Source organism: Aspergillus wentii, assembly GCF_001890725.1.
Source record: "Aspergillus wentii DTO 134E9 unplaced genomic scaffold ASPWEscaffold_1, whole genome shotgun sequence".
In the NCBI taxonomy this organism is placed as follows: Eukaryota; Fungi; Ascomycota; class Eurotiomycetes; order Eurotiales; family Aspergillaceae; genus Aspergillus; species Aspergillus wentii.
This window is the reverse complement of record NW_024467832.1, coordinates 2,101,854-2,122,799: the sequence shown is the minus strand read 5'-3', so window position 1 is coordinate 2,122,799 and position 20,946 is coordinate 2,101,854. Positions and strand designations below refer to the sequence as shown.

The following is a 20,946-nucleotide window of genomic DNA, read 5'->3' as shown; positions in this document are numbered from 1 at the left end:
CATTTAGCAATAGAGACAAACATAAACAGCCTCTATGCTTACATAGCATACTATAATGAGCAGATCAATTCTTCAGAAAGTCAATTGTCTCAAGAATGTCACCCTTCCATGCCAATGTCTGACCCCAATTCCGCCCTTCCATCCGGCATTATATAACATCCTTCCATCTCCTTCCATCTCGCATCACCTCCATCTCATCTCATCATCCCTCTCATCGATCGACTCAACATCAAAATGAAGTTCTCCGCAATCATCCTCTCCCTCGCCGCCTCGGCCGTCGCCCTCCCCTCCTCCCTCCTCAACCAAGGAGACGCCCCTCTTGGCGGCCACAAGTTCCCTATCCCCAGCGACATGACCATCGGCGAGGCCCAGGCCAAGTGCGGTGACCAGGCCGAGCTGTCCTGCTGCAACAAGGCGTCTTACTCGGGCGACACCACCCACGTCGGTGGCACGTTGAGTAACCTCATCGGTGCTGGTTCAGCGGCCGAGGGTGCTGGATTGTTTGATCAGTGCTCTAAGCTGCCTATTCAGAGTATGTTATACTTGCTGATATTTGGTTGTGTGTGTATGCTAATTGTGCAGTCCCCGTGTTGCTCCTTCTGGGTATCAACGACGTGCTTGACCAGCAGTGCAAGCAGAACGTGGCATGCTGCCAGCACAACGGTGGTTCTGCTGTAAGTTTATTTACAAACCCTGATTATTTGGACTGGACTGACTTGGATAGGACGATTCTGGTGTTGGTGTCAGCATCCCTTGTGTTGCGTTGGGCTCTATTCTGTAGAGTGTCTCTCCGAATGTATACTCTATCCTGTGATATAATAGATTGAAAAGCATCATTAGAGTTGTTTTATACTTAATGTTTAATAAGATTAATCTTATTACGATGTTAATCTTTGTTTTGTTCACTCGTGTTGTTTTCAGTGATATGAAGCAAGGAATGTAGGGATACAGAGTCTTTGTTTCAGGGGTAACAACATGTTTAATTATTCTGCATCGAATAAGATAAACCATGGTTATCTTAATCTTATTTAGCTTTTAGAAATATGTGCATGTATTTCTGGTGCATATTGTTAAGCGCCTACTTGTCGCACAACCATGTCGGGTTTCGAATAGTAAGCGCTTACACAGCCAATAGATACTGTGTTTATTTGACACATCATCAAGTCATCCAGCTGTTCATATCCAACCATTATTCATACTGCTGAGTTGGGCATAATGTAGTTGTACTGTCAGATATATAATTTTTCTACGTGGCAATATAATAAGTGCTGGACTCTGGTGTAATCAATAGAACCAATTTCTTTCTATGTATCTAAAATACAATCCATAATATGGTTGGGTTAACCAACACAGAGCATCCCCTCCGTCTACTCGCACTCGGTATGCGAACATATGAACGATATCAATCACATACTAACATCACCAGACGGCGGCGGCGTCCGAGGCCTCAGCGAACTCATCATCATCCACCAACTCATGCTCCGAATCCAACGCCAGAATAACCTCCGCTCAACACCCAAACCATGCGACATCTTCGACCTCATCGGCGGAACCAGCACCGGCGGTCTCGTCGCCATCATGCTCGGCCGGCTGAAACTGTCGATCGAAGAAGCGATTGATGAGTTCCGGTCCCTCGCGAAGGATGTCTTTGGGGAAAGGAAACCGATCGGCTCGGATGGACGGTTTAAGGCGACGAACTTGGAGAATGCGATTCGGTCGCTTGTCGGGAGGTATGGAGGTGCGAGTGAGAGTGGGAAGGAGATGAGGTTATTTGATTCGGAGGGGGAGGGGTGTAAGGTGTGCGTTTTGTCGACGGTATAGTGTGGTTTGGATGATGCTAATTTAACAGGTTTGTCTGTGCAAAGGATGCTCGCGATGTGAGTCGGACGCAGCTCTATCGGTCATATTCCTGCGATGCCAGCGATGAGAACCTGGATGTGACCATCTGTGAAGCTGCGCGGGCAACATCTGCAGCGCCAACATTCTTCAAACGCAAAAAGATCGGAGCACCAGACCGCGAAGGTGAATTCGTCGATGGTGTCATGGGCTCCAATAACCCCGTCAAGCTCGTCCTCACAGAGGCACAGAGGATATTCCCTCCTGACCGCCCTGTATCGTGCATTGTCAGTATCGGGACAGGGAAGAAATACATCAGCCAAGTAAAGTCGCCGAGTTTACTGCAGCGGATTATTCCGATTAGTCTGATTATGGCTGTGAAGGATATGACGACAGATTGTGAGGCTGTTGCTGAGGAGATGGAGAGGCGGTTTGCGAATGTGCCTGTGTATTTCAGGTTTAATGTCGAGCATGGGCTGCAGAGTGTTGGGCTGGGTGAGTATAAACAGTTGGGCAATATCAAGGCTCAGACGATTCAGTATCTGGGGGCCTTTGCGACTGATCAGAAGACGACGCAGGTAGCGGATGGTCTATATAATGATATACAGGGCAGATGTTTGGTTTCTGATCTGGCGTAGTTTATCTGTTTATATCGACCGATTGCATTGGGGCTATCATAGGAGCTCTCGTTACTGATACTTAATCTAGTAGAATCTACCTATTCAATCAAGCCTTGGTCTTTGGCTGGCGGATCATGCAGTACAACTTGCACGTATCCCCCCCATCGACACACTCAATCTCCTTGACCGACTCAAAGCCCAACTTCTCGTAGATCTTCAGATTCGGCATCCCTTTACTACTCTCCAAATAACACGGAATGCCCTCTGCATCCGCCTTGTCCGTCACCACCTCCACCAACTTCCTCCCCACCCCCATCCCCCTCATCCCGGAATCCACTGCAATCACATTACAAAAGTAATACCCCCGCGGATCCTTCCAGACCACATCGTGCGTCTTCTTCTGCACGTCCTTCCAGATCCAGTACCGGTGGATATTCAGCCCCCCGCGGCCGAGGAAGCGGATGTTATTGAGCAGCTGGCGGAAGGAGAGAATCCATTCCTGCGTCCAGACGGACCAGGGCTCCGGGGCTGAGGCGGGTTTGGGGTCGTACCACCAGCACACGCCGACGATGCGGGGGGTATGGTATTCGATGTGTAGCCCGGCGGCGCTTTTCACCGTTGTCGGGTGGGTGGTTTGTTTGGCGACGTAGATGGGGGCGTCGCAGTTGATGCCGTAGAGGAAGTGGGCGGCCAGGGAGGCGGCATTGCGGTCGACGTTGAACTATTCTCATTATTATGTATCCGTTTCATTCTATATAAGATGAACACACCTTGGATGGATCGTTAAACGCCCATTTAAAATACGGATCCTCGGCAAAAGCCTTTTGGATGCACTCTACGGCTTCGGGAATGTCGGCTTTGGTAATGCGGACAACGTCGATGGATGAAGCCATAATGAATGACAATTACTATTGCTTCTTCTACTACTGGCTCTGCGGGTGGGTTGCGATAACGAAATGGTGTATGCGTGAGAATGGCGCCGAAGAGGGAAGAGAGAGAAAGCCGCCATCTAAGATACAGCGAGACGCAATAGCAGTATACGGTATGTATAGCCTTGGCTAACACGGGGTGGATGTTGTCTGCGTAGGATAGGAGGTGTCACCAGTCTGGACAAGTTGGATGAAATGTGGACAGACAGATGGACAGCGAGAGAAGGGTTGATATACCTTACATCTCGCATCATGCCTCCCATCAGGCGGTCTGTATGGCTAGCTCTTCTGGGCAGTTCCATGCGGATTGGGGGTTGCACAGCTTCACTTTCCAAATCCTCACGCTTCCATAAGGCAGGCGAAGACCCACTCGGCGCCGAGTGACCTGGTTAGGTGGAGAAATAAACATGATGCTATTGCATTCTATTGGCTGACTAGGCGGGGTAGCGTAAGTCTGGGAGATAGTGGCTGCGCTAGACCCGTTTAGGGAGGTCGTCGCGGGAGATTAGATAGATCATACACGTGACTGATTTGATAAGGTAAAGATAGACAGATAGACAGAAGATAACAGAGATAGTCATATTGTGCAGAATAGAATAAGAGTAAATCAATTTGAGATGATATTGGGCTGTCTTCAAAGTACCTTTTTGTAAGTATCACGCTTCTTCGAGAAAACATCGGTAGAATTGGTTGGGTTGTACCATTATATATTGCGGAGTAGGTTGAAGTCTCGTTAGTCTGACATTATTTATATACCTACTATGAATGTGTTGTTGATGAACCATATAATATGGTTTCTTAGCTTATGGTCACTATTCTAGAATGTTATTAAAGTGTGGCTGCATTAGATGGCTTATCCTAGTCCGTCCTAGACATATCCTAGTATTATTATGATGGTATAGATAAAGTAAGACCTCTTGTAAATACAACAGAATCATTGATAGAGTTAATCATACTCAATCCAAGGGGCTGTTCAAACGCAATCCCTCCCCAGATTCCTGGTCTTTGCCCGCTGGACGCTGATACTCTGGTTTCTTACTTTTCATGGATTGAAAAGCGCAGTAGGGTTAGGGGATATCATGATTTGGTGTTTCTGGAAGCCCAATACTGATGATATTACTGCAGTTGGAAGTCATCTTTATATCCACATTTCCTTCCTATATAAGCCTCTCTCATGTCGTTTCTAGTACATACGACCACAGGGTGTGGAGAACAGGGCTTCCCGTCCGCTCAGCCGTACTTAAGCCACACGCCGGCAGGTTAGTAGTTGGGTGGGTGACCACCAGCGAATCCCTGCTGTTGTATGTTTTTGCTTTTTTTGTATAGTATTTTTGGTGTTTTCTTATTGGATGTTTTGGTGTCTCTTTTTGTGATTGTGTACAGATGCATTATTCAAGAACGTCATGATGCGTTTATTTATAATACGCAGGCCAACATAAACCAAGTGACAACATTAAATACCAGAGACCACCATCCATTGCTTTTTATCTTGCCGCGGTCTCCGAGCCATGCTGCTATCGATTAGAGTACATCCCCAACGAATAGCACTGAAATAACACCGTACAAAAAGCAGCTGCACATAGCCTTGAAATGACGATCGATGCTACATGGTTGCGAGTTCGGGCGTCAAATAGGCCCAAAAGAGTTCAATCTGAATTCTCGTCAAAGTCAAACAAAGATGTCGACAAAAAAATAAAAAGAAAAAAAAGATAACAGACTGGCGCTGCCCGGAATCGAACCGGGGCTGGCACGGCCACAACGTGACGTCATACCACTAGACCACAGCACCTTTTTCCTGTTTCGGTAATCTTTGCTACTTTGAGTCTTGAATGTAATTATACTTTTGGCTCAACTATGCAGTGCTGGTTCTTAAATATCCAAGTTCAATTGAGATGCATAACCATGTACAGATTCTTCTTCAATGTCGATAGATTTAAGCCCATTTACCCAAAACCCCCATCAAGACCATTCCTGCAACCAATGAAATCCCACCAGTCATCACCTTGCCAATACTGGCATCCATCAACTCTCCTCCCTCGATTACCCAGTCCCTCGCCCACATATCCACTACACCAACCCACACGAGAATGCCCGCAGACAGCGCATCCAACGTGCCCAGCGCAATCAGTGTGTCTCGGTCATTCCCGTTGAACGAATGCAACACTCCCATCCCGATCGCCATTCCAACCGGGGTGACCAGTGCAAATGCTCCCGCCATCAAGGCTTTGGTGGGCAAGATCTTCCCTGGCAGCATTGCGATTCTAGCTCCAAGAGCTAGACCTTCGAAGAATTGGTGAAAGACGATGACTACTAGCAAGGTCTTGTAGAATGAGTCCCCTGCGACCACGAGGGTAACACCGATAATCACGCTGTGGAAGATGATACCTGCTTCCATGACCAAGACGGAGAACTTTGTGTCGGGTTTCGTGGGATCGGATGGGCCGTGGTTATGGCTAAGCTGAGTCAATGCGCTGGTTTGTTGGTGATGGGCAGAATCTTTCGGAACGGCCTGGGATGCGGATTCAGTTTCGGTCGATGAAGCTCTGGCAGCGCGAGCGAGGATGATGCGGTGGCCGATGTATTCGATCAAAAAGGAGATAAAAATCCCGGCCATTACGACGGCAGAAGTAGTGGCTTCGTATTCGAGTTCTCCGAGGCAGTCGTTGGTGAACATTAGGGTTGCGTGGGTGTAAAGCTGAAAAGTCAGTCTCGTTCTTCGAATGAATGACAAGAGCATACATGGACAAAAGCAGTAGAGATAATGACACCAGTTCCAAACTGCTTGATAGCAGTCGACACCATCGTATTGAGTGTTTGAAAGGGCAGTTTAGCGAGCAGCATCGGAGCAAAAACTCCAATGGAACTGGTAGCAAGAATCACGAAAAGCGTCCCGATCCGCAGGGGAAGATCGTAATCACGATCTCTAACATTGCATGAGGAAGTGCCACTGGACTCTGATTCTCCTGCGCCCACGCAGTGTCTACATATATTAGCTACAGATGACCTATCAGGGCATGCATACTCACTCAACGCCAGCGTGGAAATGGCAATTCTCTCCTCCAGACTCTCCACTCGATTCACTCTCAGTCTCTTCAGATGCTGATGCCCCCTCTTCAAGGATTTGCACGTCATTTCCATCTGGGTCAACGCAGTATCTAGAATGATCAGCCAGTGGTAAAACGTAATTTTAAAATGAACTTACTGTTCACTTCCATGAGTATGACAGCTGGTGTACTGCGCTGGAAGTTCTCCCGTCGGAGTCGCTGTCAACGACACTTGAACTTCATGACCATCACTGTCAATGCAGTACACATCCGATCCATGATTATGACATCCAGTCACAGCCGTTGTCTGACCGGTGCTCGTGGTGCTGGCTGCTACAGTAGCAGGCAAGGTGGCTGTCCCTGTTTGGGAGTATGTAAAGACTGGTGTTTCACTGCCATCGCTTCCATAGCAATATTCCACACTGGAGTGATTGTGGCATCCACTGTATGTCTGCGCATGGACCGACGCAATGGCCGTGAGAAGCAATAAGATGCTGGCCATGGTGAATTCTTCTTTGAATAGAGGAAGGATAGTAACGGGAACAGTTTATGGTTTAAATTGCCTCAGCCGACGGGCATAATTCTCCGTTCCCCAAGGTCGCAGATGTCAGACCATTTCCAGGGTTTCATCCTGCCATGCGATATTCAGATTAAGAGATTTCACCAATCTCCCCACTAGGTAATATGGCATCTCCCTCTCGTCCAAACAGGACGCATCTTCTCATTCTGTTTGAGGACGTTTCTCCCAAGGTACCTATCGCCAAGGATGACCACCACGGCCAAGAGCTCAAACAGCGTATGGGAGGTTCAGTAGATTTCCGATCCGTTCAAGGTCCTCACTTCCAAGACTCTTGGCGACTTCCGCCGAGCTTTACGGAGGAGGTTCTTGGCATGATTATATGAGTCGGTATCTCATGATTGCGATAGGCAATTATATCTCACTATTGGTATTGAATATTCCATGGGGTTCTATAATAGAGTCAAATATGAGTAACTGACTGGTATCCGGTTGATATTCTACGCAACAAACAATCCTTGGAACCAGTATACTCACATATCCATACGTCTTTACCAGCAGCTTCGATCTCCAAGGTCCTTCTGGATAATTAGAGTAATTAAATTCAAGGCATCAAGAGCTTTTATACGAGCCGTTGAACCAAGATGGGTAGATATAGGTCCATATGGCCGATCGAATCACGAACAGCCACCCTTGGCATCAATTCGAACGGGATGGATGAAGGATTTTCACTGTGAAAACTGTCATATAAAACCCTTTATGCCCATCAGAACATGAACATATGAAATTCACAGGAAGTACAATCTCACCATGTCTCGTTTTTGGTCTACCATCCTCGTTGCAGTCACGGCCACTGCCATCCCTTTCTCTCCCAATCAATCCCGATCCCAACCTTTCTCCCAAGAATCTCTCTCGCCATGGGATGCCGGCGCCGTAACCCAATTCCCTATTCATTCTAGTTGCAATGTCACCCAACGTCGCCAGCTCGAGCTGGCTCTAAACGAAACCATCGAGCTCGCAGATCACGCAAAGGCGCACATTCTTCGTTGGGGCAATGAAAGTGACATCTACCAAAAATACTTTGGCAACCGGCCACCCTTCGAAGCAATTGGCGCATTTGACATTGTTGTGAATGGGGAAAAGGGAGACGTGCTCTTTCGATGTGATAACCCCGATCACAACTGCGATCTTGAAGGTATGTCACCGTTTATCCTCAACCTTGGACAAGCACTTATGAAATAGGCTGGGGAGGCCACTGGCGCGGTGAAAATGGCACTGATGAAACCGTCATCTGTGACCTGAGCTTTGAAACCCGTCGTTCCCTGACCACCATGTGCGCCTTTGGTTATAACGTCGCCGAGTTCGAGACAAAAGTCTTCTGGTCATCGGACTTGCTGCATCGTCTATACCATATGCCGGCGTTCGGGCAGAACACCATCGACCATTACGCTGATGGTCATGCTGAGGTTATCGAGATGGCTGCTGGAAACAAGACATATTCAACACGCGACTCGGAGACCCTGCAGTATTTTGCTCTCGAGGCGTATGCGTATGATATTTCTCTTCCGGGAGAGGGATGTCCAGGGCCGCAGGAGGAGCATGGAAATGAGTCGCCGACTGGAACGAGTGATGCAGATGCTACACCATCTCCATCGTCTTCGGAGACCCCTGAGGTAAGTAGCCTCTTTTGGTGTCTATAGGATACGGCTGATGATATTAGAACTGCCATACTCACGATGGAGGGGTTTTGCACTGTACCTAATGCTGGTTTGGTTTCAGGAAAAAGAACTTGAAGTCAGAAAGGAGGGTGTTGGTCTCAGCTCTACAGAAGCTCTCCCTTCCCAAAGCAGCTTAGCAAAGTCACCTGGTCACTCAATCCTGCCATATTCTCATTCCTTAGGCATCGATTGTTCAAGATAATATCTAATGGGCCTATCCAAACCTACCTTGGTTTAATAATATCCTTTAACTTCTTCCAGCTCAGAAACTTACTTCATACTATCTCATCAAAATTAGGGATGTTGTACCCAGTGGCTAGAGCACTCCCGCGTCGTCCGACTTTTCAATGCCAAAGTCCGTCCTTGGATCGAGTACGACACACAGTATCCATAATTGAGAACACTAGTATCTGCAAAAGCATTACCCGAATCCTTCACGACGGCCTGATGAGAGTTTGTATATCTTCACGAACACCAACGACATCAAATCCCGTAACAGGAAGTTGCGATTACGCTTTCCTAAATAGGAAGGTATCGATGCAGAAGATCTTTACCTGATGGGGCATAGCGCGAGACAACCACGTGGTAGTGCCTAGTATTTCCTATTTGGTATACTCTGTCTTTTCGTAGACCAGGGGTTGAGTTGTCGATGGCACATTTGCATGTGGTTGTACAGTGTTGATGTTATTTTGTTGGACACAAACTGACGTCATCGTAATTGAATATGTTCAATAGTATCAGTGCGATATGTGTTATAATATAATTGTTTAAATCACTCAGAAGAATGTGTATTTTGAAGTGTGCAATTCATGCGACGTCTAATTTTCTTCCTAACCCCAATCTATACAAAAACGCCTTGAATAAAAATATCATCAAATACATAATCTATGCGGAAGCGCAGTGTCCTCCGTCGACTCTCAAATCAGCTCCAGTCATCCAGGAGCTTCCCTCGCTCAGCATGAAGACTGTTGGTGCTTTGAAATCCTCGGGAGCACCAAGTCTTCCCAGCAAAGCGCCGCGCATCCATGTTTCTTCAACCTCCGGCTTTTCCTTAAGCAACGCGTCGGTCATAGCAGTGCGGATGTAGCCAGCCGAAAGGGTGTTGATGCGAATGCCGTATTGACCCCATTCCTGAGCAACGCTGCGGCACATCTGGTGAACGGCGGATTTGGACGAGTTGTATGCGGTGCAGGTAAGGCCCTATGGCTGTCAGAAATGATAATTCAGCTCTTGACGATAAACCTACTCTGTTTGCGATATCTCCCGACATGGAGGCGATCATAACGATGCTACCCGGTGTTCCCTGCTCCTTGAAGATGCGAGCACAGTGCTTGCTAGGAATGAATGTGCCGATAACGTTCACTTCCATCATCTTGCGGAATCCATCGATGGGGTAGTCGAGGGCTGGAACCATCTGCTGAATTCCAGCGCAAGTGATCGCACCACGCAAGGGCATGTTCCGCTGGATTGCGGCAGCAGCGATATCCTCGAGAACTTGCTTTGTCTTCTCTTCGTTTGTAATATCGCACTGTGTGTAGGTGGCTTGGAGACCCCGTGACGCGGCCAGCTTCTGAATCGATGCCCATTCGTCTGCGCTGGCCTCGGGAAGGAGATCTAGACATGCGACATCTCCACCAGCCTCGATCACGGCAGCGGCCAGAGTGATTCCAAGTCCACGACCACCACCAGTGATCATGATGGTTCGTCCACCGAGAGAGAACAGGTTGTTGGTGGGAGCAAAGGCGGCCGGGGTCTGGTTCGACTCGGGGACGACTGCAGGAGTGGTGTGATCGAGAGAGACGGAGGGAGCCATTTTGGATAAATCGTAGTGTAGAATGGATGGGTAGAGTTGAGGGTTGTTTTTGCGAAGGAATCAACTTCAACGGGTTCAGGCATTCATATATCAGTTCTCACTGCATTTCCCCTCGGCGGTTATCAACAACCCAACTAGGGAAGAGGATAAATCTGTGGGACATTGTTGCAGTGGAAATTCCACCTATTCCACCTGATCGGCTGGTTGATAGTCTGGACGCATACAATGATGCACTTGTTCATACTGGACCAACTGGCCATGACCAATTATCCAGAACATTGCCAGATGCACCCCACGGGTGCGTCGTCTTACCCAAAAAGGCAGAAAATGAGGTCTGCGAGTTGTTCGCCTGGCTGTCCCGTTTAGGTCTAGCGCGTCGCACGGAGAGCTCACCTCCTCAACACCTCGCGATAGCTCCATGAGAGCAGCACGCTTTATCCTCAAAGCTGCAGCTGCAGGATGCGCACTCGTGATGATGTGGATACAGCGACGTTGCAGAAGCGCTTATATCTTCCCGTTGGGGTAATGCGGCTGTCATTCCCCGCCGATCTCATTTTTTGATTTTTTGGCGATGACAGCCAGTTTCAGTTTCTGTGGAGATGGACTTCGATCGGACTCTTCCGGTCGGTACTGGTCTGGAGAAACTCGGCTGTACGTCGGTGGACTGATGTCGTCTCCGTCTTTCGGGACAGCTGACTCCACAATGAGACATCAGCTTGTTTATGTTCAAGATTCATGATGCTAATTCAACACGGTGCCACAATTTAGGACAACATCACGCGAACAATTCCCATCACCCTGAACAGTAATATCAAATGACTGGGGAAAGCCTCAGAGTTTGTGGCGTTTTGTTTAACCGCCTGTCGCTGCGTTATTTTCCAGGGCATCCCATCCCCGGGTTGTTCTCCCCGCAACTGCGGATCTTTACCGAATAACATGACGCCGGACCGCAGATTGATATTGGCTACGTAAAGTCAGAATTTATACCCGTGTCTCATGCCATGGCAGACCTCCACTACTACGTAGCTGTGGAGGTATACGGGTACAAGGGTATATAAAAGTAGGGCTGGCCCCACGGGGTAAAGCCTGATGTGAAGTACATTTTTGCCAGCCTTTGTGAAGGATCAGACAAAAGGCAGCATCATGACAATTCTTGTGGGAAAGGCATTGACTCTTGCCATCACTGCCACGGCAGGTAGTGGCTTCTTGCTGTGAGTGCAGAACATATCTGCGTTGAGCCTCTGTTGACACCTCTAGATTTGGATATGACCAAGGTGTCATGTCTGGTCTGTTGACCGGAGATGCCTTTGTTCGAACATTCCCTGAAATTGATACTACCGCCACTGGCCATGGTAGCTCTAGTTTACAAGGCACAGTGTAAGAGTTCCCCTAGGTCACAATAGGTCCCGTCTAACTTGTGTTTAGGGTTGCCATCTATGAGATAGTACGCTACGATCATTCAACCCATCATAACCGACCTGAACACACCAACTAATTCATGAAACTAGGGCTGCTTCGTGGGAGCTCTTCTCTCGTTGGCATTCGGTGAAAAACTCGGTCGTCGGATGTGTATTATGGCCGGCTCCCTTATTCTAGTTGTCGGTGCAGCGCTCCAGGCGAGCGCCTACAGCATTCCTCATTTGATCGTTGGACGAATCATTGCCGGTGTTGGAAATGGGCTCAATACTTCGACAATCCGTAAGGGTCCTCCCCCTATCGCTGTGATAATGACACTGACATTCCATAGCCGTTTGGCACTCGGAACTCAGCAAGGCAGCAAGCCGAGGAAAAGGAGTTCGTATCCCGCCGCCTGTTTGAAATCCCAATTAACAACTCCATAGCTTGCTATCGAATTGGCCATTAACATTTTTGGTGTGATGACAGCCTATTGGGTTGGTGAGGATTTCTATACAGTCATCTATCCAATCTCTTATTAACGGCTTTTCAGACTATGGTATGAGCTACGTGAGCAGCGAGGCTCAATTCCGCTTTCCGATTGCCCTTCAGATCCTCTTCGCCATCGTCACATTCCTTGGCATACTTGTCCTTCCCGAATCCCCCAGATGGCTCATCGCCCACGAGAAGCATAGCGAGGGCCGCCACGTTCTGTGGTCCTTGCAACCTAATGCTCGCGATATCCTCGAGAATGACCCAGTGGTTAACATCGATGTTGACGAAATTCAACGAGCTATCACGGAGGAGGAAGAAGCATCCAAGGGGTCATTTAGCCTTATCTTCAAGAATGGTCCCCAACGATTTTTATACCGGACGCTGCTTGGAATGGGTGGACAGGCAATGCAGCAGCTTAGTGGCATTAATTTGATCACATATGTGAGTATGGCCTTGTTTTTGAAATGATGAAATATGCTAATATGTCATAGTACAACACAGTTATCTTCGAGAATAGCGTGGGTAAGTTTAGACTTGTCTCCTAGAGTCAACTTATCATAAGACAGTCTTTCGAGTACTTACATCAATCAGGAATGGGCCACAATCTAGCCTTGCTAATTGCGGGTGTCAATGGCGTCTGCTATTTCTTGAGTACTCTTTTCACAATCCCTGCAATTGATCGGTATGGCCCCGAAACCTCCCGCACCGTTGATAATTATGCATTCGGGTACTAACACCGACTAGTCTCGGAAGAAGGAAATTGATGATGTTCGCCGTTATCGGTCAATGCTGCTGTATGGCTATACTGAGCGGAACCGTCTACAATGGAGGCCATGCAGCAGGTATAGTGTCGACCATCATGCTCTTTCTGTTTAACTTCTTCTTTGGAGTGGGATTGTTGGCAATTCCTTGGCTCTGTAAGTACTCTTCAGGACGTATTGTTGACCAGCACTAATATGATGTGCAGTACCCGCCGAATATGCACCGCTGGCTATTCGAACGAAAGCAGCGTCCCTGGCCACGGCGACAAACTGGATCTTTACATTCTTGGTGGTTGAGATAACACCCGTTAGTATTGACAATATTGGATACAAGACCTATGTCTACTTTGCGGGTGAGTATACATAATTCTCTTGATATAATTTGTAGTCATTATGCTGACCTAGCAGTGTTCAACTTCTGCTTCCTCCCGATCATCTACTTCTTCTATCCCGAACCTCGCAACCTTACACTGGAACAAGTCGACCAACTTTTCACCGGCGAAAAAGTCATGCTACATTGGCATCCTTCCATGGGAATGGCCGGTGATGCAGATGTCCGACTTGCTCAGGGAAAGGAAATTGGTAAAGACGCTGAGACTGGGGGTATTGAGCACCTTGAGTAGAGATTGTTTTAGTTTTGGGGATATACCTTGGGATATGGCGACATGGGATTATGGATATTTGGACATATGCCAGCAAGACTGGAATTTATCTCTGTATAGCACTTTATATTGATTATGGAACTTCACCACCGAAACATCCAAAGTACCTGTAGAGACTGTAGAGATTGCCAAGGCTGCTCTCGGACAAACCCCGCGTTGTCTGACTCCACCTTTCCCCCCCCATTTTCTTCTCCATAATTTCTTCCCTGGCTAAACGACGTGGTGGAAGGCTGGCCGAGTCATTCTGGCTAAACTTAACGATCTTAATTATCTCCAAGTGGCAACTCCGTCATGGCGCTTATCGATACGGTTTCTGGAACTTTTTCTCTCCCTTCTCTCTCCGTCTCGCCAACAAACACGACGACATCCAAGCTCCAATGCAACAACCAGACACACCCTCATTGTCGCTCTTTTTGGTGAAAATATTATGAAATATGCCATGAGACGATATCGGTCACAATATGAATATGACTAATGACTCTCCTGCGGGCAATAATCGCCATGCCCCCTGCACCCCACAGCTGGACAGTGCTGGCCGCCGGAAGCGCACTAGGACAGGATGTCTAAATTGCAGTCGGCGACGGCGGAAGTGTACGTCTCGTGATAATATGGTGAAATTCAAGCTGATACTTATTTGACAGGTGATGAGGCAAAACCGACCTGTACCGGGTGTAAAAGACGCGGGGAACAATGTCAGTCGCGACAGCTGGGGTCGTTTCGCGACTCCAACATGAAAGTGCTGGGGCCGGAGCATCCGTCGATGAATCAGTCTGTTCCTAGTGCGAAAGGAAAGCGGCAGAGTAAATTCAAGGTATGAAGCTACTGCAGTCATGGCTTAATAGGTGGATACTCATCGTCGAAAGATCTTCAGTGTGGTCCCTGCCTCCTCACCACGAAAACCTGGGGAGCTGTCGAAGCGACGAGTTGAATCTGAAGAGAGGGATATCCAGGCATCTCCGCCGGCGGAGATCCAGTCGAATCGCGATGGGAATTTGCAAAATGGGGATTCCCCCGCTACTCCTCCAGCAACAGAGCATCACTCGCAGTCGGGGGTCTCTCCACGGGATACAAGTCAGGTCCCAGATTTTAACGCCTGCCCCAGCCCGAATCAGCGCCCATCGCCGTCTTTGTCGAGTGCCGCATCGTTCTCTCACGTATCTGCCGCAGGATTTGATGATTTCAGCATCCAAGTCAACCAAAACCAATCTCCCAATCATGGTAATGGCAACGATAAAGTCCCAAGTCCCACGCATTATACCCCACCACAATGTGACTTTCATCGTGATGAGCCTCCTACCTCGCAGTCCTACATGCATTCTAGTCCCGAGTTCGTGGTGGACGAACTTACCGCACTGAGGAATCTCTCCAATGGCGGCGCCTTTAATTCCTCTACAAACGAACCTTTCCAGACGATTCCCCCGCCTCTTTTCGATCACAGCGTTTTCTCGGATCCAGCTAACTTCACCAACGATGTCTTCTTGCCTGGATCGGCTTATGAGGCGCTTCATACGGCTTTGCGAAATCGGCAGCTATGGACTGCTCGTTCCGATGTTCCTACCCGTCGTAGCTCACCTGAGTCGGTTCCTGGGTTTCGACCATTTGCAGCAGATGACAGGAGATCATCAAGGAGCACCAATGCACAGCGTCCTCGATCGAGGACGGGAAGGTGTTTTGAGCTGTCACCGGAAAGAGAAAAGGTCTTGTGGCAGAATTATCTGAACGAGATATGCGTATGGGTTAGAATTATCGTCCTGTGTACGGAATGATTAGACTTTACTGACAGGCAGTAGCTGGACATGTTTGATAACCACCGCCATTTTGCTTCGACATTTCCTCAAATGGCCAAATCTTCGCCTCATCTCCGATATTCCATTCTGGCATTATCGGCCAGGCAGATCGAAAGATCGCAGAACAAGAAGTCGCAGTCGGAGAGTCTATCTCTATATCAAGAGGCAATCCATCTTCTTCTCCCCGAGTTGGAGAGCAAAACGACTCCTGTCATTGCGTCTTGTGTAATTCTTTGTGTGTTGGAAATGTTGAGTTGTATGTCACTCTCCCAATCTTTTTCCGTAGTTGGTTATTGACATCGAATAGGTAACCCTAAAGAATGGCGTCGACATCTAGATGGATGCGCATATTTAATACAAGCGGCTGAGATCAACGGATTCTCAGGAAAGGAAGAACAAGCACTTTTTTGGTGCTTCGCTAGAATGGGTATGTCGCTCTGCTAAATTTCAAACATCTCATACTCACATCAATCCGATAGATGTCTGTGGTGGTCTCATCTCCGAGGAGGAAACCATCATTCCCATTCGCAACTGGATACCAAAAGATATGGGTGCCTCGGAAGCATCACAACTTTTTCTGGCCTCAAAAGAAAACTTCGATACGTACGCCAACTACACCGTCTACCTATGTGCACAGACCTTGGGTGTTCTTTTCGGCTGTGCCTCCAAAATAACTCGGCCTTGTGTATCATGCCAATACCTTGGTGGCGAGGAGGAAGGTGACTCGTACGTTCACTGTTGGAAAGGATTGTTTGATCGCGTCGAGCAGTGGTATGAGAATCGGCCGTGTCAGATGAAGTCTATTTTCAGTGTCCCGACTACTGGATGGAAAGGAAGGGAGATGCCATTTCCGACAGTTATATATCCAAACGGGGCTGCAAGTGAGTTCCTTCTTTATCTTTCTCTAAGGCAAAATTATTAATAAATGCAGTATCCGGGAATCAGCTCTACCACACCTGCTCCTTACTTTTGCTCCAGAGACGACCTAAAACCCTCTGTCTATCGCGAAGACCTGTAAGTAAGTCTTCTATAACACTGTGTATACTGTACTAAGATAATAGAAATCCGTCCTATGGCATGCTCGACAAATCTGTGCAATATCCGCCTCGAACGCTCACCAGTAAGTACTCTTCATAAATATCTTCTACACATGTCTGACTTGGCAGTGGCTGCTGGACAAACGCCCTTCAACCTCTCTGGCTGGCCGGCAAGGTTATGTCGCATTACTCGGAGCACGCGGCGATTGTGGAAACACTCACACGCATTGAGCGGGAAACCGGGTGGGCCACAGCATGGAGGGTCGAAGATCTCAAGGAGTTTTGGGGGGATGAAGATGAGGAGTATGGCGATATGGATGTGAGTATGAGTGTGGGAACACCCAGTATAGACACAGATAGATCGAATATACACCCGAATCGGTGATGTTCAGCAGTATTTTCTTAAAACGGTAACTTGAAGCCATTCACATGGCGCGGGTGCCTCGAATCGAGGGCTCAACGTTGGCCTTGGCGGGGTAATTTTGATCTCCGCATCGCGGGGTCACCACCCCGTTATTTATTTGTCTGAATTGCTTCAAGGATTGAGGATTGTAGCATACAACTACTATAAACACACAATGACAGCACAATCCGACACTTTCATCGTCCATGATGATCGCTTCCACGCGATCCTCGGACCCAATCCAACCTGCCAGTTGCTTTTGGAGAAAAACGACTACCCCTTCGCCCACGAAGCAGGCGTCTTCATCGCCTCCACCAACGACCTCTTCATCACCAGCAACCAATTTCCACACATCAGCGCCGGTCAGAAAACCATCCAAATCTCGCGGGTCAAGCTAGGAGATGGCACAGCTCCACCCGTCCTCGAGGAACTCCCGTCAGAGACAGTCCCCATGGCCAACGGCGGGGTGAATTACAAAGGCAGCACCAGTGTTCTCTTCTGTGGCCAGGGATCCAGCAACCTCCCCAGCGGCTTATACGAAATGTCCACGTCTCCGCCCTTCAGCACCAATCTCGTCATCGGAGACTTCTACGGCCGCCCCTTCAACTCGGTCAACGATGTCGTCGTGCACTCGGATGGCTCGATCTGGTTCACCGACCCTGTCTACGGCTTTGAGCAGGGATACCGGCCTCCACCCAGTCTGCCTAGTCAAGTCTATCGCTATGAGCCTCGCACCGGCGGGATCCGGGCTATGGCAGATGGATTTGGAAAGCCGAATGGGATTTGCTTCTCGCCAGACGAGAAAACGGTGTATATCACCGACACGGCCAGGATGAGTGGTGATTTCACGACGGACGATCATAAGCCTTCCTCGATGTGAGTAGTGTCAGCGTTAGACCGGTTTGGGAAGTATGTTCTCGTCTCATCTGACTGTGTAGATACGCGTTCGACGTCTCCGTCTACCACGGTGAACCGTTTTTGACGAATCGACGACTGTTTGCCATGGCCGATTGCGGCATTCCAGATGGCATCAAATGCGACCTGCAGGGTAATGTGTATAGTGGGTGTGGAGATGGTGTGAACGTTTGGTCTCCTGGTGGTGTCTTGCTAGGCAGAATCCGGGTCCCTGATGCGGGAGTTGCCAATTTCTGCTTTGGTCGAGATGGAGAGATGTTTCTTTTGAATGAGTATAAGCTGTGGAGGGTGCAGTTGGGGGCTGCTAGAGGGGCTTTACTGGGTATTTGATTCAGTTTCTTGGATACACATACATACGACGTAGTATATGACTCCATAGCTTTGACATGGCCTTTGTATGTACATACGATATACGATAGACTACCTCTCGCAACATCCCTCTATTCCATAAAGCTTTCTGTCTAAATCTTACTTACTACCGCTGCATATCAAGATAATAAGGCCACCCATAAATGCCTGCCAGCGAGGAAGGGAATTTCCGGACAAACTGGAATCGGACGCCGGTAGGATAATCAGCATAGATAACGCAGTTGAGGCTCTTCGAGAAAGTGGAGGCTCTTCAGGGCAGTAGAAAACGCCTCGTAGCTTATTAGGCCCTCTTTTCTTTTCTTGTCACCCGTTCAAGCTGAAACACTCTCAACGCACATCCATACACTCGTCACACCATGTCCGCCACCAGCGCTCAAGCCACTGCCATCGTGGCAGGGTCTTTCCTATCCGGTATGACCCAGATATGCTTCTTTCGGGGGGGATTTGGTGCTATTCCAGTCTAGACTAACGGAGTTATCATATCCCAGGCGCAATGATGTCTCTCTCCCTCCTAGCCGTTCCAGTGTTACTCGACTCCACCACCGAAGCATCCCAGCTCTTCTTCCAATGGACTCGAATGTACCACTACGGCCATCAAGCCCTTCCCACCATGGCCGTGGGCACGTTCCTCCTGTATAGTTACACGTGCATCAAACGACGAAGCGAGAAGAAGTCCTGGACCGTGTTTGCGCTCGCGGCGTCGATGACATTGAGTATGCTACCGTTTACTTGGCTCTGTATGGAGCCTACGAACAGCGAACTGTTCCGGTTGGAGGAGGTGAGCAGGGATGGGGTTGTTGAGATGGGAATGTCGGGGGCGAGGGCGTTGGTGGTGAAATGGAGTTTGTTGCATTTCGTGAGATCGCTGTTTCCGCTTGGAGGGGCGGTTTTGGGGGGTTGTGGGGATTATCTGGGGGAGGATGCGGGTAGATGGTAAATATAGATGGCGGATTTAGATAGATACAGATGTTAGATTTGGATAGATGCCTGGGGTGATGTTATAGATGCTCTCCGCTCCTTGTATTCGAGGTGTTTCTGTACTGCTGTATGTCGTAAAGCTGTAGATGTTGACTCCCCCCCCTAAATGGCTAGGCTATATCTATGAATGCATCCTAATTAGCAGAAGACTGAAAGGTGTGGAAAATAAACCGAGCGTAAACCCCGAGTTCCGTCTTGTCCAGTGGTCAAGTGATGCTTCGCTTCCCGACAAGGTTACTTCATTGTCTACGTATGCCTCTATATATCAATCGCACTAATCCACATAGGCATAGTAGAACACGATAGGCTCTACAGCAAACAGCAAAATGACTGCAATAAACCCACCTGCCTTTACCCCCGAAGAGAATCTCTTTGCCAAAGGCGAGGCCTTCTGGAACAACTACCTCAAAGGCAGACCATCGGCCCCCGATGTCTTTTTCGAGCGCATCTTCAACTATCACCAGGAACACAATGGCCAATTTGGTGTCATTCACGATGTCGGTGCTGGGAACGGGCCATATGCAAACACGCTCCGGTCCAAGTTCCAACATGTCATAATTTCGGACATCGCAGCGGAGAATGTCTCTCTTGCTCAAGATAGACTCGGTACAGACGGATTCAGTTACCGCGCTGCCCGTGTGGAGGAGGGTGACGATATCCCCGACGGCAGCGTCGACATGGTCTTCGCTACCAATGTGATGCATTTCTGCGACCAAGAGCTGGCTATGCAAGTCATTGCGAAACAGCTCAAACCTGGTGGGACATTTGCCTGTGCCGGTTTCGGGGGTGCTTATTTTGAGGATGACCGGGTTCGAGACATCTACACCCGTATCTACCACTGTGGTGGACGCGCCTTGTTGAAGAATGCCGATGATCCGGCAAAGATGATAGGGGCTATGGCTCGGACTCATGGGGCGTATAACGTCGCTCCACTAGATGAGGCACTGTTCCTACCGGGGGCACAGCGGGTTCACCTCAACATGCAGCACCAAGGCATCGCGGCGCCCTTGCCGCCGGAGGTCGAGGTGACCGAGCCGCTACACACAGGCGTCGAAGATGTCCAGGTATTCGAGATGGAGGATGGGTGGGATTTTGAGACGGATCTGAACGGCCTCCGAGAGCATATCGAATCATTCCCGTTTGCTAATCAAGACCCTGTGGCTTTTGCCGAGTTGTGGCTGGAGATGGAGGAAGTTGTCAAAGACCAGACGGTCAAAGGACAATGGCCAGCAAAGGTCATTCTGGCTACCAGGCGTTGACGTCTGGGTAGACCAAAGCAGCAGTGATAGTATCACATGATCAGCCGCTATATTTTTGCAATTCATCAATGAAAGCACTTGCATGCATGTATACACAGCACACTGTAGACTGTAGATAGAACTGAGCATGGCTAGGCAGCTGAAATCACAAAAAGCAAGCATTAATTCCTCATCTCGGGCCAGAATCCCATCGGCATGGTCTATTTTGAAATAGCCCGGACACCGATAAGGTCAGCTGCATCCAGCAAGCAGCCAATAATTGTTTCTTAACAGATAGCCCGACAAGAACCAGATCCCGATGCAATGGGGCTCCTTCACTGTCTGTCCTTCGGGTGATTGATGAGTGGCCTTGCTGTCGACTTGACTTGCTGAGGTTATCCCACCGAGCATACGAGATTTGCTTTTTCT

At 48.6% G+C, this 20,946-nt stretch overlaps 10 protein-coding genes and 1 non-coding gene across 11 annotated transcripts; 7 read left to right on the top strand and 4 right to left on the bottom strand.

The window, feature by feature from the left end:
• The first annotated feature begins 90 nt into the window (after positions 1-90).
• Positions 91-1,013, top strand: ASPWEDRAFT_34285 (hydrophobin family protein). Its single transcript, XM_040833964.1, has 3 exons — positions 91-532; positions 583-674; positions 725-1,013. Exons 1-3 carry the CDS (start codon positions 235-237, stop codon positions 779-781), a joined length of 447 nt encoding a protein of 148 aa, XP_040694478.1. The 5' UTR covers positions 91-234; the 3' UTR covers positions 782-1,013.
• Positions 1,014-1,331: 318 nt separating this feature from the next.
• On the top strand, positions 1,332-2,299 carry ASPWEDRAFT_64169 (uncharacterized protein; the record flags this gene model as incomplete). Its single annotated transcript, XM_040838720.1, has 4 exons — positions 1,332-1,380; positions 1,427-1,799; positions 1,850-2,159; positions 2,294-2,299. The coding sequence occupies 4 exons, from the start codon at positions 1,332-1,334 to the stop codon at positions 2,297-2,299; spliced, it is 738 nt and encodes a 245-aa protein (XP_040694477.1).
• Positions 2,300-2,441: 142 nt separating this feature from the next.
• Positions 2,442-3,678, bottom strand: ASPWEDRAFT_34283 (GNAT family N-acetyltransferase). Its single transcript, XM_040833963.1, has 2 exons — positions 3,227-3,678; positions 2,442-3,177 (listed from the first exon to the last, which is right to left on the bottom strand). The coding sequence occupies exons 1-2, from the start codon at positions 3,347-3,349 to the stop codon at positions 2,563-2,565; spliced, it is 738 nt and encodes a 245-aa protein (XP_040694476.1). The 5' UTR covers positions 3,350-3,678; the 3' UTR covers positions 2,442-2,562.
• A 1,425-nt stretch (positions 3,679-5,103) lies between these two features.
• Positions 5,104-5,174, bottom strand: ASPWEDRAFT_t6. The gene has a single exon. It is a non-coding gene; the product is annotated as a tRNA-His (tRNA).
• A 69-nt stretch (positions 5,175-5,243) lies between these two features.
• zrfC (putative ZIP Zinc transporter) lies at positions 5,244-7,005 on the bottom strand. The gene is made up of 4 exons (XM_040831763.1): positions 6,588-7,005; positions 6,412-6,540; positions 6,125-6,365; positions 5,244-6,080 (listed from the first exon to the last, which is right to left on the bottom strand). Exons 1-4 carry the CDS (start codon positions 6,929-6,931, stop codon positions 5,319-5,321), a joined length of 1,476 nt encoding a protein of 491 aa, XP_040694475.1. The 5' UTR covers positions 6,932-7,005; the 3' UTR covers positions 5,244-5,318.
• Positions 7,006-7,756: 751 nt separating this feature from the next.
• Positions 7,757-8,708, top strand: aspf2 (major allergen Asp F2; the record flags this gene model as incomplete). Its single annotated transcript, XM_040830068.1, has 3 exons — positions 7,757-8,141; positions 8,189-8,619; positions 8,667-8,708. The coding sequence occupies 3 exons, from the start codon at positions 7,757-7,759 to the stop codon at positions 8,706-8,708; spliced, it is 858 nt and encodes a 285-aa protein (XP_040694474.1).
• Positions 8,709-9,466: 758 nt separating this feature from the next.
• On the bottom strand, positions 9,467-10,856 carry ASPWEDRAFT_56119 (uncharacterized protein). The gene is made up of 2 exons (XM_040838265.1): positions 9,911-10,856; positions 9,467-9,864 (listed from the first exon to the last, which is right to left on the bottom strand). Exons 1-2 carry the CDS (start codon positions 10,475-10,477, stop codon positions 9,550-9,552), a joined length of 882 nt encoding a protein of 293 aa, XP_040694473.1. The 5' UTR covers positions 10,478-10,856; the 3' UTR covers positions 9,467-9,549.
• Positions 10,857-11,620: 764 nt separating this feature from the next.
• ASPWEDRAFT_99620 (MFS transporter/fungal specific transcription factor domain-containing protein) lies at positions 11,621-16,999 on the top strand (the record flags this gene model as incomplete). The annotated part of the gene is made up of 17 exons (XM_040839676.1): positions 11,621-11,688; positions 11,735-11,854; positions 11,903-11,921; positions 11,986-12,175; positions 12,225-12,271; positions 12,319-12,373; positions 12,426-12,808; positions 12,859-12,889; positions 12,959-13,049; positions 13,112-13,284; positions 13,335-13,481; positions 14,432-14,601; positions 14,654-15,526; positions 15,581-15,833; positions 15,885-16,004; positions 16,057-16,462; positions 16,744-16,999. The coding sequence occupies 17 exons, from the start codon at positions 11,621-11,623 to the stop codon at positions 16,997-16,999; spliced, it is 3,402 nt and encodes a 1,133-aa protein (XP_040694472.1).
• A 193-nt stretch (positions 17,000-17,192) lies between these two features.
• Positions 17,193-18,262, top strand: ASPWEDRAFT_166855 (SMP-30/gluconolactonase/LRE family protein; the record flags this gene model as incomplete). Its single annotated transcript, XM_040830067.1, has 2 exons — positions 17,193-17,893; positions 17,956-18,262. 2 exons carry the CDS (start codon positions 17,193-17,195, stop codon positions 18,260-18,262), a joined length of 1,008 nt encoding a protein of 335 aa, XP_040694471.1.
• A 354-nt stretch (positions 18,263-18,616) lies between these two features.
• tpcL (anthrone oxygenase tpcL) lies at positions 18,617-19,293 on the top strand. Its single transcript, XM_040833962.1, has 2 exons — positions 18,617-18,712; positions 18,790-19,293. Exons 1-2 carry the CDS (start codon positions 18,658-18,660, stop codon positions 19,236-19,238), a joined length of 504 nt encoding a protein of 167 aa, XP_040694470.1. The 5' UTR covers positions 18,617-18,657; the 3' UTR covers positions 19,239-19,293.
• A 128-nt stretch (positions 19,294-19,421) lies between these two features.
• On the top strand, positions 19,422-20,749 carry tpcM (methyltransferase tpcM). Its single transcript, XM_040832474.1, has one exon. The coding sequence runs from the start codon at positions 19,606-19,608 to the stop codon at positions 20,536-20,538; it is 933 nt and encodes a 310-aa protein (XP_040694469.1). The 5' UTR covers positions 19,422-19,605; the 3' UTR covers positions 20,539-20,749.
• The last annotated feature ends 197 nt before the right edge of the window (positions 20,750-20,946 follow it).

What these genes read in the sequence shown, in the direction of transcription:
- ASPWEDRAFT_34285 (XM_040833964.1), top strand. Translation starts at nt 235, where the DNA reads ATGAAGTTCTCCGCAATCATCCTCTCCCTCGCCGCCTCGGCCGTCGCC. An exon ending in CTCTAAGCTGCCTATTCAGA is followed by an intron (nt 533 to 582) that starts GTATGTTATACT and finishes CTAATTGTGCAG; the next exon opens with TCCCCGTGTTGCTCCTTCTG. An exon ending in AGCACAACGGTGGTTCTGCT is followed by an intron (nt 675 to 724) that starts GTAAGTTTATTT and finishes TGACTTGGATAG; the next exon opens with GACGATTCTGGTGTTGGTGT.
- ASPWEDRAFT_34283 (XM_040833963.1), bottom strand. Translation starts at nt 3,349, where the DNA reads ATGGCTTCATCCATCGACGTTGTCCGCATTACCAAAGCCGACATTCCC. An exon ending in CGTTTAACGATCCATCCAAG is followed by an intron (nt 3,178 to 3,226) that starts GTGTGTTCATCT and finishes TAATGAGAATAG; the next exon opens with TTCAACGTCGACCGCAATGC.
- zrfC (XM_040831763.1), bottom strand. Translation starts at nt 6,931, where the DNA reads ATGGCCAGCATCTTATTGCTTCTCACGGCCATTGCGTCGGTCCATGCG. An exon ending in CATACTCATGGAAGTGAACA is followed by an intron (nt 6,541 to 6,587) that starts GTAAGTTCATTT and finishes TGATCATTCTAG; the next exon opens with ATACTGCGTTGACCCAGATG. An exon ending in CATTTCCACGCTGGCGTTGA is followed by an intron (nt 6,366 to 6,411) that starts GTGAGTATGCAT and finishes TAATATATGTAG; the next exon opens with ACACTGCGTGGGCGCAGGAG.
- ASPWEDRAFT_56119 (XM_040838265.1), bottom strand. Translation starts at nt 10,477, where the DNA reads ATGGCTCCCTCCGTCTCTCTCGATCACACCACTCCTGCAGTCGTCCCC. An exon ending in CGGGAGATATCGCAAACAGA is followed by an intron (nt 9,865 to 9,910) that starts GTAGGTTTATCG and finishes TGACAGCCATAG; the next exon opens with GGCCTTACCTGCACCGCATA.
- tpcL (XM_040833962.1), top strand. Translation starts at nt 18,658, where the DNA reads ATGTCCGCCACCAGCGCTCAAGCCACTGCCATCGTGGCAGGGTCTTTC. An exon ending in GGCAGGGTCTTTCCTATCCG is followed by an intron (nt 18,713 to 18,789) that starts GTATGACCCAGA and finishes ATCATATCCCAG; the next exon opens with GCGCAATGATGTCTCTCTCC.
- tpcM (XM_040832474.1), top strand. Translation starts at nt 19,606, where the DNA reads ATGACTGCAATAAACCCACCTGCCTTTACCCCCGAAGAGAATCTCTTT.